The sequence below is a fragment of the Micropterus salmoides genome, unplaced genomic scaffold (genome assembly GCF_014851395.1).
Source record: "Micropterus salmoides isolate LMB-PRFRI ecotype aquatic unplaced genomic scaffold, ASM1485139v1 Ms_hic_scaffold_1, whole genome shotgun sequence".
Lineage (NCBI taxonomy): Eukaryota > Metazoa > Chordata > Actinopteri > Centrarchiformes > Centrarchidae > Micropterus > Micropterus salmoides.
Window position 1 is genome coordinate 66,959,562 of NW_024040040.1, and position 15,000 is coordinate 66,974,561.

The following is a 15,000-nucleotide window of genomic DNA, read 5'->3' on the forward strand; positions in this document are numbered from 1 at the left end:
CGTTTAGAGATTTGAGTTTTCAAACTTTTTTGCAAAGTGAGTGCTTTTTCAGGAAATTGTATAATTTAGGTTTATTGTGCTTTCACACTTCTAAGTGGTCACATTATGCTCATTTTCAGCTCCTCTTTTCACATGTATATATCTGCAACTTTGTTCTTCTATTCCATATTTATATATTTCTACATTTATTTATGTTGACTGTATGTTTGTCTACGTGTAGCACCTTATCACCGCAACAAATTCCTCGTATGTGTAAAACACTACTTGGCAATAAAGCTCCTTCTGATTCTTCTTATTCTTCTGATTCTGATTCACCCTGTGTGTTGATCACTCTGTTTTAGCTACGGAGTGATGCATCTCACTTCTGAAAGATCTTTGTTGGGAGTTGCACATGCGCAGAACCTAATTAAGGACTACTAGCGCATCAGAAGCAGAGTAGGACGGGTCCTGACAAGCATGTAAACACTCCTTCGGTTCAGCTGTATATGTTCCTGAACCAGCTTAGCAACCAACACTGGAGCAAGAGTTTCAGAGTGGTGAGTTATTGCTCTGCAACACATTGATCTTTCATACGTAACGTTTTAACTGTGTACTGTCACTACATCACAGTTACAAGTTTATGTTCATTGATTGTTTAACGTTCGTTAGGGAGAGTGGGGATGAGGGGTGGCAGCAGGTGGACATCTTGTCACTGGGCGCTGCAGCTCAGTGTGTTTTACATCAGTGTTTTTGAGGGCGTACCTGATTAGTCGCTGACCTTGTGACGCGCGTTACATTGGGTCGCAACATAGTAACAGAAAAAAAGGTTGGACTAAAATCATGCTGTTTTCAGACAGTTGAGCAGTGTTTTCTGTGGGAGATGGGAGACTCCCCGTGAGGTGGAGTTTTTCAATTTGCAAACCTATTACATGCACAAAGAAAAAAGCCACAAAGCATAATATGACCTCTTTAAGTAACACAATTATGAAGCCAGTTAAAGTTTATTAATACTTATCGACGACCTCCCCCTCCGCCTGAGCCTACCTGTATGGGGTGATGCACTAATGGCCAGGACTCCCCATTCAGTGATGCTGTCAGGTAAGGGATTAGCCACGTTCATAGACGCCAACCTGTTGATCAGATTCATGTCTGTATTATTACCAGCAAGGAGGTCCTGGATCAAAAGCACAGCTTCTTTTTGATAGATGAAACAAAAATGGTATATAGTAGCTGTATAAATGTTCAATTCCTGTAATAAAGCAAGATTTGAAAATGTACAGTGGGTACGGAAAGTATTCAGACCCCTTTAAATTTTTCACTCTTTGTTTCATTGCAGCCATTTTCCAAAAATCAAAAAAGTTCATTTTATTTCTCAGTAATGTACACTCAGCACCCCATCTTGACAGAAAAAAACAGAAATGTAGAAATTTTTCCAAATTTATTAAAAAAGAAAAACTGAAATATCACATGGTCATAAGTATTCAGACCCTTTGCCGTGACACTCATATTTAACTCAGGTGCTGTCTATTTCTTCTGATCATCCTTGAGATGGTTCTACACCTTCATTTGAGTCCAGCTGTGTTTGATTATACTGATTGGACTTGATTAGGAAAGCCACACACTTTCTATATAAGACCTTACAGCTCACAGTGCATGTCAGAGCAAATGAGAATCATGAGGTCAAAGGAACTGCCTGAAGAGCTCAGAGACAGAATTGTGGCAAGGCACAGATCTGGCCAAGGTTACAAAAAATTTCTGCTGCCTTAAGGTTCCTAAGAGCACAGTGGCCTCCATAATCCTCAAATGGAAGACGTTTGAGACGACCAGAACCCTTCCTAGAGCTGGCCGTCCGGCCAAACTGAGCTATCGGGGGAGAAGAGCCTTGGTGAGAGAGGTAAAGAAGAACCCAAAGGTCACTGTGGCTGAGCTCCAGAGATGCAGTCGGGAGATGGGAGAAAGTTGTAGTAAGTCAACCATCACTGCAGCAATCCACCAGTCGGGGCTTTATGGCAGAGTGGCCCGACGGAAGCCTCTCCTCAGTGCAAGACACATGAAAGCCCGCATGGAGTTTGCTAAAAAACACCTGAAGGACTCCAAGATGGTGATAAATAAGATCCTCTGGTCTGATGAGACCAAGATAGAACTTTTTGGCCTTAATTCTAAGCGGTATGTGTGGAGAAAACCAGGCACTGCTCATCACCTGTCCAATACAGTCTCAACAGTGAAGCATGGTGGTGGCAGCATCATGCTGTGGGGGTGTTTTTCAGCTGCAGGGACAGGACGACTGGTTGCAATCGAGGGAAAGATGAATGCGGCCAAGTACAGGGATATCCTGGACGAAAACCTTTTCCAGAGTGCTCTGGACCTCAGACTGGGCCGAAGGTTTACCTTCCAACAAGACAATGACCCTAAGCGCACCGCTAAAATAACGAAGGAGTGGCTTCACAACAACTCCGTGGCTGTTCTTGAATGGCCCAGCCAGAGCCCTGACTTAAACCCAATTGAGCATCTCTGGAGAGACCTGAAAATGGCTGTCCACCAACGTTTACCATCCAACCTGACAGAACTGGAGAGGATCTGCAAGGAGGAATGGCAGAGGATACCCAAATCCAAATGTGAAAAACTTGTTGCATCTTTCCCAAAACGACTCATGGCTGCATTAGATCAAAAGGGTGCTTCTACTAAATACTGAGCAAAGGGTCTGAATACTTATGACCATGTGATATTTCAGTTTTTCTTTTTTAATAAATTTGCAAAAATTTCTACATTTCTGTTTTTTTTCTGTCAAGATGGGGTGCTGAGTGTACATTACTGAGAAATAAAATGAACTTTTTTGATTTTTGGAAAATGGCTGCAATGAAACAAAGAGTGAAAAATTTAAAGGGGTCTGAATACTTTCCGTACCCACTGTAAATGTAAATGTTCTTTTCTTTGTATCGTGTGTACAGTTTCAGCAGCCACAGTAACTTGGTGATAAACAAATAAGAGCAACTTTGCAGTTCGGGTTGACTGTTGCATTTCACAACGCAAACAAGGACACGAGTGTATGTGTACACACACACACACTGTTGTAAAGGACATCAGTGTTTGTTTAATTCAGGGAAACAGAGTCAGTATTGTTGATCATGAGCTGTTCATTCAGCTGTTATCAGCTGTTATCACTGACCAAACAAAATATGAAGCAACGCAGGGAATTCACAGTGCTATGAGTTTTGCCCCACATGATGACATTGATAATGAGAGGCTTTGGGTCCTCACTGAGCCATGTTTTTTATCCAACAGGCATGGTACGTCAAATATAATTGGCTGGATTTAGACAAGACTTTTGAGGACCCGTTGCTGGTCCATAGGCACAAGGGGGTGCCACTGTACAGTGTTTGTTTAAATATCCAGATACCAGACAGACAAGATAGGAGACACACATTTGGGGGAGTGATGCATCTCATGCTGACTTCATATGTTTTATTTTCAAAATGGGAAGTTGAGTACACAATGTGTTTGGCATTCTACTGGTTTAAGTCCTGAGAGTCAGCTGTTGTCTGGCTCCTTTGAAAATTCAACTGCATTCAATTATTATTTTTATGGGACTAAGAAAAGGAAAGACAACATTTAATCAATAAAAATATAAAAATGTAAAAGTTATGTTCATTGGGTTAGTTGTCTTTTCTGTGCTTCAACATGTAATGTAATATAATATAAATCAGATCTAAAGAGTGATGCTGTAAACAAATTGTTTGCCTCTGATTTAACCTCTACTCTAATCTTTGACTCACCCGTCTGTCTCTGCCTGGATGGGCAGCTTAACATCCATCCACAGCCAAGACTCGTAGAACTTGGATCGCAGATACACTTGAGTCTCATCCAGGTACTCCCACTCTTCCTCCTCCTCCTCCTCTTCTTCGTACACTAACTCCCTCCCTTGTATGTGCAGTTCAGGTCCAAGCATTCCAGGCCGTCCAAGCCGTGCATGAAAACGTGGCCGTTCTATGTGGAAATCTTTATTTATGATTAGCAGGTCTACTCTTGACATCTTATAACATATGAATAATGAAATTCCCTTCAGCCTCAGCCATATTTCGCGTTTAGTGATAATTAGCAAACGTTCAAGATATCTTGTTTACTAAAAATCAAACATAAAGAGGAACAGTAATTACCCCAGCTTTCAACAAGTACTGCAGTGTGCCAGGTTGGAGAGGAGGTGGTGGGGGGAGCTGTGGTTATAGGTGGTGGGGTGGTGGGAATCTGGGTGTCAAATACTTGGTTCCTGTAAGTGGCGCAGCAGTAGCGGAAGGCCCGCATGCACTCCCAGCCCTCTGTGATGTAGAGGGAGCGTCGTGTACAGGAGTACGGCATGAGAATCTCCCTGAGGCCGTCCCTACAGCAGCGACGTTCCAGCTTCTCTTTGTAATGACTCTCTGGAGGCAGAAGTAGGGGAGGAGAGGGAACCAGCTGAGAGTCATCAGTACTGGCAAGTACTGTAGTATTCAACAGCTTTTATTTCAACAATTAAGGAAACAACAGTGTTTTATGGGAAATTGGTTGCTGGTAGTGTTTTATGCCTTTTATGGGTAGCTGTTTTGGTTTTAATAGCACGTTAATCGTATCGTTTGTTGTGAATATGCGCTACAGTAAGTGCCCAGCTACTTGCTCTGCAGTAAATGCCAGACAAAGTTAGCGGCAGGTGAAGAAAGTGGAATCCCCTAAACAGTCTGATATTTCCCTCAGGAGTTAGTGGAGACTTTATCTAGAGCTTAAACGAGACTGAAAAAAGAGCTTGCATTCATCAGGTAGACAGAAACACAACCTCAATGGGGTGAAAATGTTGTTCTATGCCTGTGAGATGTGTAAAAAGGCCACTTTTTGCTAACACATTGGCTTGTACAACTTCATCATTTTACAATGTCAGTTTGTTTTGGTGTTCTTCTTTCCCTAAGTGACCAATTAGTTATTGAACTAACTGAAGTTACAAGGGAGGACAACACAGACAGTAGAGCAGAGTAGATTTTGGGTGTACATTTTATACTAGCCAATCTCAATTGAACCTCACTTAGCTCAAATCACCAGTAGTTCTCCCTCCCTGTTCCCCTCTAAACAAAACTCAGTGACCTGAGGATACTCACCCAGCTGGACTTTACGCTGCAACTGTTCAATAGAGCGCCTCCTTCTGGCACTGCCTGGACACTGCAGGACTGAAGAGAGGAGAGGATAAAAACATGATTTTGTTTATCAACATTATGTACAATCTTTGTACAAATCAACGCTGCATCAGTAGCATTAGTTTGTGTAACAACTTACCAACAGTATGTATGTGACCAGTTATTAAAAAAAAAAGCTTTTGGGTAATCAGTGCTGCTGATAGATACCAAGGATGTAATGGATAAGATGCAGTTTCAGCAATTATGTATTTATTACAGGATTGATAAATATTACACTGCCTATGTGTTCGGAGCTCAAATTTCAAACTGATTGCAAAAAAGCTGTAATGTCTACTTATTATTTTTCATTTGTGGTAGAAGACATTGTTTTTTCACACAAGTATTTGGGGTTTTAGTAGAGAGTTTTACTGTCGCATGATAGTTTAAATGTTGTTTCAGTGGCTCACCCCTTTTGTATGTATACAGTCAAGAGATTTAATAAACAAATAAGATACAAATAAGACACTGGACAAATGCTACGGCAATTTTACTGACTCCTATGCTGCTAATATTAGGCCCCCCCCTCTCAAACTCCTATCATAACATCATCCAAATGATTCCCACTTTCAGGTCCGCCCTTAAAAGAAGCAAGACTGTCAGTGTCTGGCAGGACAAGTATAAGGAGAAGCTAAGTGGCTGTTCACTAAGTGTCAATCTGGCCACAGATTGGGATGTTTTCTATCAAGACAATAATACTGACAATATTACGGCAAGGTACATTCTTTTTTGTGTTGACACTGTAGTGCCAAAAAGGACCATTGGGATATACCGGAATAATAATAAAAACTACATCACGCTTAAGAGAGAAAAGATTGCATTAGATGGGGAAAAGCCTTCCAGAACAACGATGGAACCGAAAGCAGTTCAACAAGAACTAAAAAGGAAACCAAAGGAGGTGTAAGACCAACAACATAACATGTCAATTTGGGTATAATGATAGAGGTACAAATGACTCTTTAAGCACTACAACTCATTTTATTTAAAATCTTACAGCTTATGCTAGACTGTAAGTTGATGGACATTTAATACCATACTCCCCAGATCCTTTAGGTGAACCCTTATATAATCAGTAAAAGTATTAGGACACCTCTCTGAATTAATGAATTCATGGTGTGGGCTTGTTTTTCAGGGGTCGGGCTGGGCCCCTTAGTTCAGTTAAAGGAACGTTAATGCTTCAGGACACCCAGACATTCTGGACAATTTTATGCTCCCAACTTTGTGGAAACAGTTTGGGGATGGCCTCTTCCTGTTCCAACATGACTGTGCACCAGTGCACAAAGCAAGGTCCATAAAGACATGGATGAGTGAGTTTGGTGTGGAGAACTTGAGTCCTGACCTCAACCTGATTAGAGGTGGAGGCTGTGAGCCAGGCCTTCTGGTAAAAAAGTCCTGAACATACTCTAAAAACCTTATGGACAGCTGTCCCAGAAGACTTGAAGCTGTTATAGCTGCAAAGTGTGGGCCAACTCCATGTTAAACCCTACAGGTTACGAACGGCATGTCATTAACCTTCATGTGCATGTAAAGGCAGGTGACCCAAAACTGGCAAAATAGTGTATTTCACTAACAGTAAGTGAAAATGAATTAAACCTTTTCAGACGTACAAATCATTCTCAAGTATGCCAATACCAATGAGTGAAAAGTTACTCAGAAACCATGACACAAACAAGTATATTATCAAGTTTTCTGATCATTAACATCATCATTAGTAGTTAATAACGCGTTACTGCCTATAACAACTTATGGTGCAGCACAAGCTCAATACATAGCACTGTAATATATATATAGTTTCAGACAACCAGAGACTTATTTAAAGACTATACAAGAAATCCACCTTTAGCAGCTCCAGTATTGCTGCAGTTTCAGCAAACACACAGCACAAACATGACCTTCACAGCTGCTACAAAGGGACATATGGACTCAAACAGCAGACACAGCAATTTTTAGAGCAGCTACTTATTTAGCAGTTACTTAGATTGTGTATATTTTCATTTATCTACATGTATAAAAGTACACTGTCTTTACATAGAGGGGAAAACCTGGGAAAAAAATACTCTATTAATACATATATTTCAACCCCCCCCCCCCCATTTTCATATTTTAAGAAAACAGGTCACAAATAACAGGTTGTAATTAAAGCCTTTTATATTCAGCTCATTACCTACCAATGTTTTTAAGGCAGACTTTGCATACCTCCTATATCTCCTCCCCTATTCAACTGCAATACCTTTTTGTATCTAATAAAAACTACCAAAAACGAAGCTCACATCTGTGGGTTTTTTAACATTTTCGCAGTAGCTCAAATTCACAACACAAACACGAAGACTGAGCAGACAGCTGCTCCATGCACGAAGGTACCTTGTCTGGTTTGGGTTTTAAACCCGGTGTTGGAGGAGTAGAGCAGTCCTGCATCTGAGAACACTGCAGTAGCATCTCTGCCTCCCCCTCGGGTGCAGCCGATGTCTCCTTGTTCCACCACGTCCCAAATCTGAGGAAAAGGTCCCCCATTGAGGACAAGGTGACATGAGGTTTTTGCAGTTCTGTTTTGGAGTTTCAGTACAGAACAAAAACATTAACAATGCTTCTCAGATCAACAAATAACCCGCTGACTTGTGACACCACAGTATTTTCAAACGTTTATAATTATTGTACATATTTTCAAAACAAAAGGGTGGAGCTGGAAAAAGTTGAAAACAAATTGAGAAACTAAGATGTTTACATGTTTATGTCCACAAAATGTGTCAAAGAATTTGTGCTTATGCTCCTATCATATCTTTAACTGTATAAATAAATTAAAAAAATCATAATCCAAGCATAAAACATTGTTGAGATTCTACATGTTGCCATGAATAACAGCATCATTCAGCACCACTTCTCTTTTAGATGTGTGTGCCTTTCTTCTGTTTGATTGGTAAAAATGTAGCTTTATCATTGTTCAGATCTGGGGTATTTTTTCTTTGTTTAAATGATGCCTGCAGTTTTGATGGTAAGTTACTGTCATTGATGCTATAACACACTCCCAATCCCCAATAAACACACACACCTTTTTCTGTGTAAGCCTGTCCCTGTTGAGCAGATACACAGCGTTGTCCACAACCACCAGGCTGACCTTTGCCCCCGGATCACCTCTGACCTTAAAATTAAAACTCTTCCCAGGCGTGTATTCTCGACCTATGCCGTCCACCGGCCCAACTGTCAGCTATAAGAAAGAATGAATAAAAATGCATCAACACAACGATGAACAAAAGAGTAAAGACAGTTAATGGCCACATTCAAAATGAAGATGCAAACAATCAAACAAAATAAAATATTAAATATAAATATAAAACAAATTGAATAAGAGGAATTTCTTATTGTCAACGCAAACCCCACAACCAACAAGTGTGTTAATCCATCTCCAAGTACTTTCTGACTTCCTGTCTGTGGCTCTCCAACCATTGATTCCTACTGATCACATACATTACAGGGTACTGTAGTTTTTACTAAACATTACGCAAATGGGAGGAAACAGTTAATTTACATATATTTTTGCAGCAGATTAATCCACATTTGGTGCTTTAGTGAGTATTTCTGGCAGCAGGACGGTCGGTGTATATGAGATTGAGTCAAAATAAACTAGTGTGTACGTTCATGGTGAAGGAACAGCATGGCTCAGTGATGTGTTTCTAATCATTTCAATAGAGCCCTTTGGCACAGAGGAGGAATAAGATATATAAAAATCATTGTCGTTTTGGTCTTTTCAGTCCTTTATGCATTAAGCCTCACAGTGTGAATGAAATTGGTGTGTAGCATAGGGCAATAGTGACCTCTGAGACTGAGCTTATCACTCACCCCTCCAGCACAGGAATTTTCCACATCCACCCAGATGGAGTCCGGCACCACCTCCTCGCGCCCCACCCAGGGAATACTGTAGAACGCCACAAAACGGAATGACGGCATCATCTCCGGGGTGACTATGAGTCCGATGCTGGTGAACACCTGACTGCCACGATCCACACGCCCAGCAACAATGATTTTGCCTTTATTCAGCACCTGAGAGAGTTTTGGAGAGAAAGTCAGATAACTACATCTTGTTTGTTTATGTCTGTTTTTTCTATGATTTTATGTTGCTGTTTGATTCTTCTCCTACTTTCTAAAGTGTCCTAGAAATTTGACACGGTGTTTTGGCCTCACCAGGTAGGTGATGTGTTTAATGAGATCTTTGTGTGTCGGGTCTGCAGTATTTATGCTCAGCTTCAGGGACAGTGTGTCTCCTAGAGACACCGTGTTGGTCGCTGTGGAGATATAAAGGTAGTTCTGCTGGTTCGGGTTAAAGGTGACATACGGATGAACAGTGATCTGTTGTTTGGCCTGCTGCTCTGGTCTCAGGTCGGGCTGTGCGGTCTCAGCCTGGGAAACAAACAAAACAAAAAGCTTTGTTCTTATAATTCTAAAGACAGATGTCCTGTGTCCAACATCCATGTTGGTAGATCACGTAAAGCCCACAAAGAAACAATACAAACACATGAAACCAATAAAAGAAAACTCAATAAGAACATTTTTTAAAAGCCATTATGTACCTGAGAGGTCTGACTTTTATTGTTCTGTATGTACTGGTCACATTTTTCATACTTTGTTTTGTTTTTGTACTTGTGTTGTTTATCTCACTGAACTAAACTGAACTGAAGGTAAGAAAATATTGAGAAATTCCCATCACAAAGTGATGTCTTCAAATCTGTTGTTTTGTCCACACAACAACGAAAAACAGGCAAAGTCAATTTAGTGTCATAGGAAAGGACTTCACAAATAAAGAAAAAAAAAGAAAGAAAGAAAGAAAATCTTCACATTACATCAATCGATCAATCTCCACATGCTGGAACCCGCTAATTCTGAGCAATTGTTTCTGACTAACTTTCTGTTGATGAACCAATTGAACTGAATCTACTAATCATTTTCTCTCTAATGCAAAGCACAGTACAATAAATAAAGAAATATTAAAATAGATGCCAAATAATTTAATGCTGAACTTTGGGGAAATGTCGCTAAATTGATGCACCACACATCTAGAAATGTATATATGCAAATGATAAACATTCAACCAACAACAGAAACAGCAGAACATTTTAAATAAAAGGATGAAAAAGTATAAAGCAAGAACAGAACCAGTGCAGTCATGTGTAAATATTCAACAAATGAGGTGTGATGATTCATAGTTTAAAGTTAAATTCTTACACCACCAGTCATTCTGTTTTAAAATCCATGCTCACCAAGCTACATGTGGGTAGAAGCAGTGAGTAAAATGAGAATGCAGTCATACTAACAGTGATAATTTGTTGGAGTTGATCGCTGGGCATGTTGATGGTGACTCTTGCGCTGCCAGAGAGGACGACCACAGGCTTCTGCAGTAGATTCAACTTGACCAGGACGTTACGGGGCGGGGGACCCTCATGGTGATTCACCAGGACCTGGGCAGGTTGGGGAAAATTTCTCACTGTGATTTCATACACTTTTTCATTCAACATTTCATTCAACGGTGGCTGAGCTTAAGAACATGAACACAACACACAGAGGACCCAGCTTGTGGCATTTAATTATACTGTACAAAGGTTCACAGGAAGATGCTTACTGTGAAGTCGAAGGGTAGGCCTGGCTTGAAATACTTTGGCATGTCTTTGAAGGATACCACATAAAGCGACTCGACGATTTTAATGCCAGTCTTCTCTGCTTCAACCAGATCACTGCCTGTACAGGAGAAAACAGTAGCAACGTGACCCGCATTTCCTAAAAGCTGCGCAACAGGGGAGAGTCAAAGATTTTGATAACTTGAGTTTATGCAGAGGGCTAAAGGTTACGTTAATAGACATCTGACCCCGGGCCACATTTCAAAAGTGGAATTGTTCAGATTTCACTATCGATCTGTCCAGTACAGAGGATAAGATAAACTGATTACGACATTTTGAAGTTTTGGTCTTACTAGGCGGTGGAACAAGGAACCGATCAAACACATTAAACTTAGCCTCAAAAGATATGATCACATGCAGCGGCACTCCACACAGCCCACATCACAGTTTGTTTACACTTGTTTTCTGTCACTGTGATACTATTCATACAAGTATATGGTAATATTTCACCACTCTTAGTACAAAAACACAACAGATCATCAAAAACGACCTTTTTCAATAACCATAAATACATGTGATATTGACTAAGTACAAAAAACATCTAGAAAGATACATTATACACTAAAAATACATTATGTTCAAACAAAGTACATTGTCTCTATTGTTAAAATACATTTTACTATCACTATGCTAATTGTTCCTAATTCATCATTGCTGAAACATTTACTTCATATACATGTATATATTGCTTATTTTGCCTGATATGTTCAGATTCAAAACTTAAGAATCACCACTCTAAGGGGTGAAATTTTTATACGACCTTAGTGGGATTCAAACCCACAACCTTAGAGTTGGTAGCTTAGTGCTCTAACAAAGTCACAAAGGAACACTGCAGCGATTACAGTATGTACAATACAATACTGTAAAATGCACTACAAGATTACCTTTCATAATTATTGGTATAATATATGTTGCATTTGATTACACAAAACATATATGTTGAAATAAAATACTGTAAATGTTAGTTTGTTGCATGAAAGAGTGGAGAAGATGTCCTCTTTCATCACACTTTTGATCATGGGATGGATTTTTTTTTTGCCTAATGTGAAAACAGTGAAATGAACTATATAACAGGACTAAGTGACTGTTACAATGACTTAACTGAAAAAATTGCACCATGTTATGTTAAAATGACTTAACAAATGTACTCATTGTATTTCACCAAAAACTTAAGAGGTTGAATCTTAGATCTTGTGGTGAAAGATGTTTATAAACCAAATGAAAGGGAAATCAGTTGTTTCGAATGTAAATTTTATGATTATTTATTATTTATTTGGAGTCTTGTAGAACGACTATTGATAATAGTACCACAGTGACAGAAAATTCTGATTCCTGTGAGTACATGAAAGATAATCATACTCTTTAAAGTAAAGTAAATCATTTCACCCATGTTTGACAATTTGTATGTAAGATTTTAGACAAATTACTACTGACTGGTTGACTTTCTGTTGTTTTTCCTGTATACCCGCGGACTTGTGCTTACCTGACTTGGTGAGCACAGATGCCTTGACATACACAGAGTTGCCCACCAAAGATCTAATGTTAGGGTAAGCTCTTTTGATCTCCTCCATGCTCAGTCTGACAACTCCTCTATCCAGCTTCAGGAGAACAAGAAAACAGAGAGCCATTTTATAAAACATCTGACAGAAATAAAGGCTATTCTGCTCTAAGTAACAACCAATACTTATTTGTTTATTTATTTTTCTGACAAAATATTAAATCTTGGCTCAAGGTCCACATACAGGAGTTTTTTTGAGCTTTCTGGAACAGCACAGCACAGTCTTGATAGGCAGAGTTTGCTCAGTGAGGCAACTGATACTCATACAGTTATGCTAAGCTAACTTCATCCATTGAGAAAGGCTTTGAGTTGTGTTTGAAAGCTCTTTCAAGAGCCATGACTATTTCCAAGTTCAAGAATGAAATGTTTAAATATGAAACCAAATGACTTTGTGCTGAAGCGTTAACACCAAAATCTATGCAGCTTTTAGCCTCTTTTAGCTCATTGTTTTGGTTCTCCAACTGCACATGGACCGTATGGTTGAATCCCATGGCTCTCACCAACTCCCCATATAAAACGTTAGGCAAACATTTCCAGCAAACAAGGTCAAAGCCAATCTGCCCAGAACCAACGGACAACATAGAAGTCAGTGTGAATAGCTAATGAAGACAGAGCCAGATATTTTACTCGGTAATAGGTGGAGTCCAAAACAGAGCTAAAAGAAGAGTGAATATTGGACTCTATTCACTTATGGAAACTCAAATTTACAAGGACAAATACTTCACAGCACAGGCCACATTATTTCACTGGGTACCACTGGTAAAGTGCAGTGCAAAGTCACCACAGTGATGTTCTCTTAACATCAACCATAGCCAAAGAATACCAACCAATGAGAATGCTAAAGAGAACCAAAACTTCGTAGCAGCTGCGAAACATTATGACATAGCTCACTAATGTGGCAGGAAAATTTTATAACAGAACCCACAAAATCAGTGACAACAACTGGTGAACTTTGGGATGGAGCACTGACTTACATCTGACACCTCCTTCACTGAAGGCAACCTTATCATCTCTTGATTGATCTTCACTCCAAACACCACGTAGGCCGTCCCCTGGACTGGCTCCCCATACAGGTACCTGAAACAAAATGGTTAAGCCAACAGTGAGCAGGTTTCATTCATTCTTTTCTTATGTACCCTTCTGGAGGAAAATCCTCATGAAATCACATACCGTGTTCATATGTATGTTCTTGTGGTTTCAGTATGAGGATTAAATGACCTCGTAAGAAAATGTTTGCACCTCCTGACTTCCTCAGAGGTTAGTTTAGTGTTGGGACATGGTTTTAGAGTTAAGGTTAGGATTAAGGTTAAACTAAGTGCAGGAGTTAGTAAGACTTAGGGTATGGCAGTAATTGTCAACAGAAGTAACAGTTGAAGGTCAATCGGTAGTAGTGTGGGTTACGTTCACTTTAGGGAGCTGGTAAATGAATATGGCTAAAAGATGCATCATGAATTGCAGTGCCATAACAAGCATGTGTGTGCGTGTGTTAGACCAACCTGGCCGAGATATCTACTACCAATTCACTGTCATCCAGGCTGAGGAAGGACTTCCTGGGTGTCAAGGTGACATTGAAGGCCGGAAGCACTGAAACACAAGATGCCATATAAATATAGCATGTCTGTATGCCACAATTGGAGAAACTCCAATTATGTAATGCATACCCGAGAAAATAATTTCTAGTGTGACTGAAAAGCCGCTACTGATGTTAAAAGCAAAAGTAGGCAGGGTTTAACTTACCATATTTCTTCACCTGGAACTGAGAGGTGAATGTGTTCTGCTGCCAGTGGTCAAACTTTGCCGTCACTATCCATGTTCCTTCACTGCCACAGACATATCAGAGATAGGACATAAAACAGAGGAAACAGAGGAACTGATGGGTTTGAGGTGCTACATGCGTATATAATTTAACAGGACTACTCTACTGCCTACAGCTGTCATCTTAGTGTAGCATCTTAGCATGCTAACATTTGCTAAATACACCGGATTTTGACCTGATTATTACAATTTCTCCTGAGCGGGACATGAATGTGTATACCAAACTGAATGACTATCTATAAGAGTCAGTTAAATTCATCCTTTGGTGACCATGAATGTCTGTTCAAAAAACACTTTTGGAGATACGCGAGTATGAACCAAAGTGGTGGATCAACAGACAAGACGAGAAATGCTGCTTAAACTGGGGTGAAGGAGCATAAACGTGTTAATGACCAGTGAGTTGCTGATTCCAATTTCTAGGACGGAATAACACTTTCCCTCCTCAACATATTATGCTGAGATGCCCAACCGTCAAGAATATACAATTTCTTGAAGATTTACATTGTATTGTATGAATGTGAAGCAGGCTAGCCTTGAAAAATAATGTCTACACCTTTAAATCTCTTGGCAGCGGAAGGAGTTGAAAGATGAGTGAAACAAGTTGATCTTACTTGACAATTTCAGAGAGAGGAAAAGTGTCTGCAAAGACTCCACCAACGGCTCTGCTCGTGGAGATTTGTTTAACCACCACACCGTCTGGATTCTGAAACACACACACACACACACAAGCAGGACATTTGAGCTATTACAACCGATAATTTAATAAGATATCACAGAAACAATACCAAAAACA

At 39.9% G+C, this 15,000-nt stretch overlaps 1 protein-coding gene across 1 annotated transcript in view; it reads right to left on the minus strand.

Annotated features, from left to right (window-relative positions):
- Positions 1 to 952: 952 nt before the first annotated feature.
- The window catches only part of LOC119893018 (venom factor-like), a 14,712-nt gene continuing 664 nt past the window's right edge, over positions 953 to 15,000 (minus strand). Inside the window, exons 2-16 of the mRNA XM_038704969.1 lie at positions 14,819 to 14,949; positions 14,130 to 14,212; positions 13,889 to 13,976; positions 13,367 to 13,469; positions 12,318 to 12,432; positions 10,780 to 10,895; positions 10,475 to 10,618; positions 9,348 to 9,563; positions 9,006 to 9,206; positions 8,218 to 8,373; positions 7,533 to 7,662; positions 5,100 to 5,168; positions 4,134 to 4,394; positions 3,753 to 3,963; positions 953 to 1,109 (exon numbers count right to left, since the gene is read on the minus strand). Of these exons, the coding sequence (XP_038560897.1) occupies positions 974 to 1,109; positions 3,753 to 3,963; positions 4,134 to 4,394; positions 5,100 to 5,168; positions 7,533 to 7,662; positions 8,218 to 8,373; positions 9,006 to 9,206; positions 9,348 to 9,563; positions 10,475 to 10,618; positions 10,780 to 10,895; positions 12,318 to 12,432; positions 13,367 to 13,469; positions 13,889 to 13,976; positions 14,130 to 14,212; positions 14,819 to 14,949 (2,160 nt within the window). The 3' untranslated portion in view covers positions 953 to 973. The remainder of the gene's footprint in view (positions 1,110 to 3,752; positions 3,964 to 4,133; positions 4,395 to 5,099; positions 5,169 to 7,532; positions 7,663 to 8,217; positions 8,374 to 9,005; positions 9,207 to 9,347; positions 9,564 to 10,474; positions 10,619 to 10,779; positions 10,896 to 12,317; positions 12,433 to 13,366; positions 13,470 to 13,888; positions 13,977 to 14,129; positions 14,213 to 14,818; positions 14,950 to 15,000) is intronic.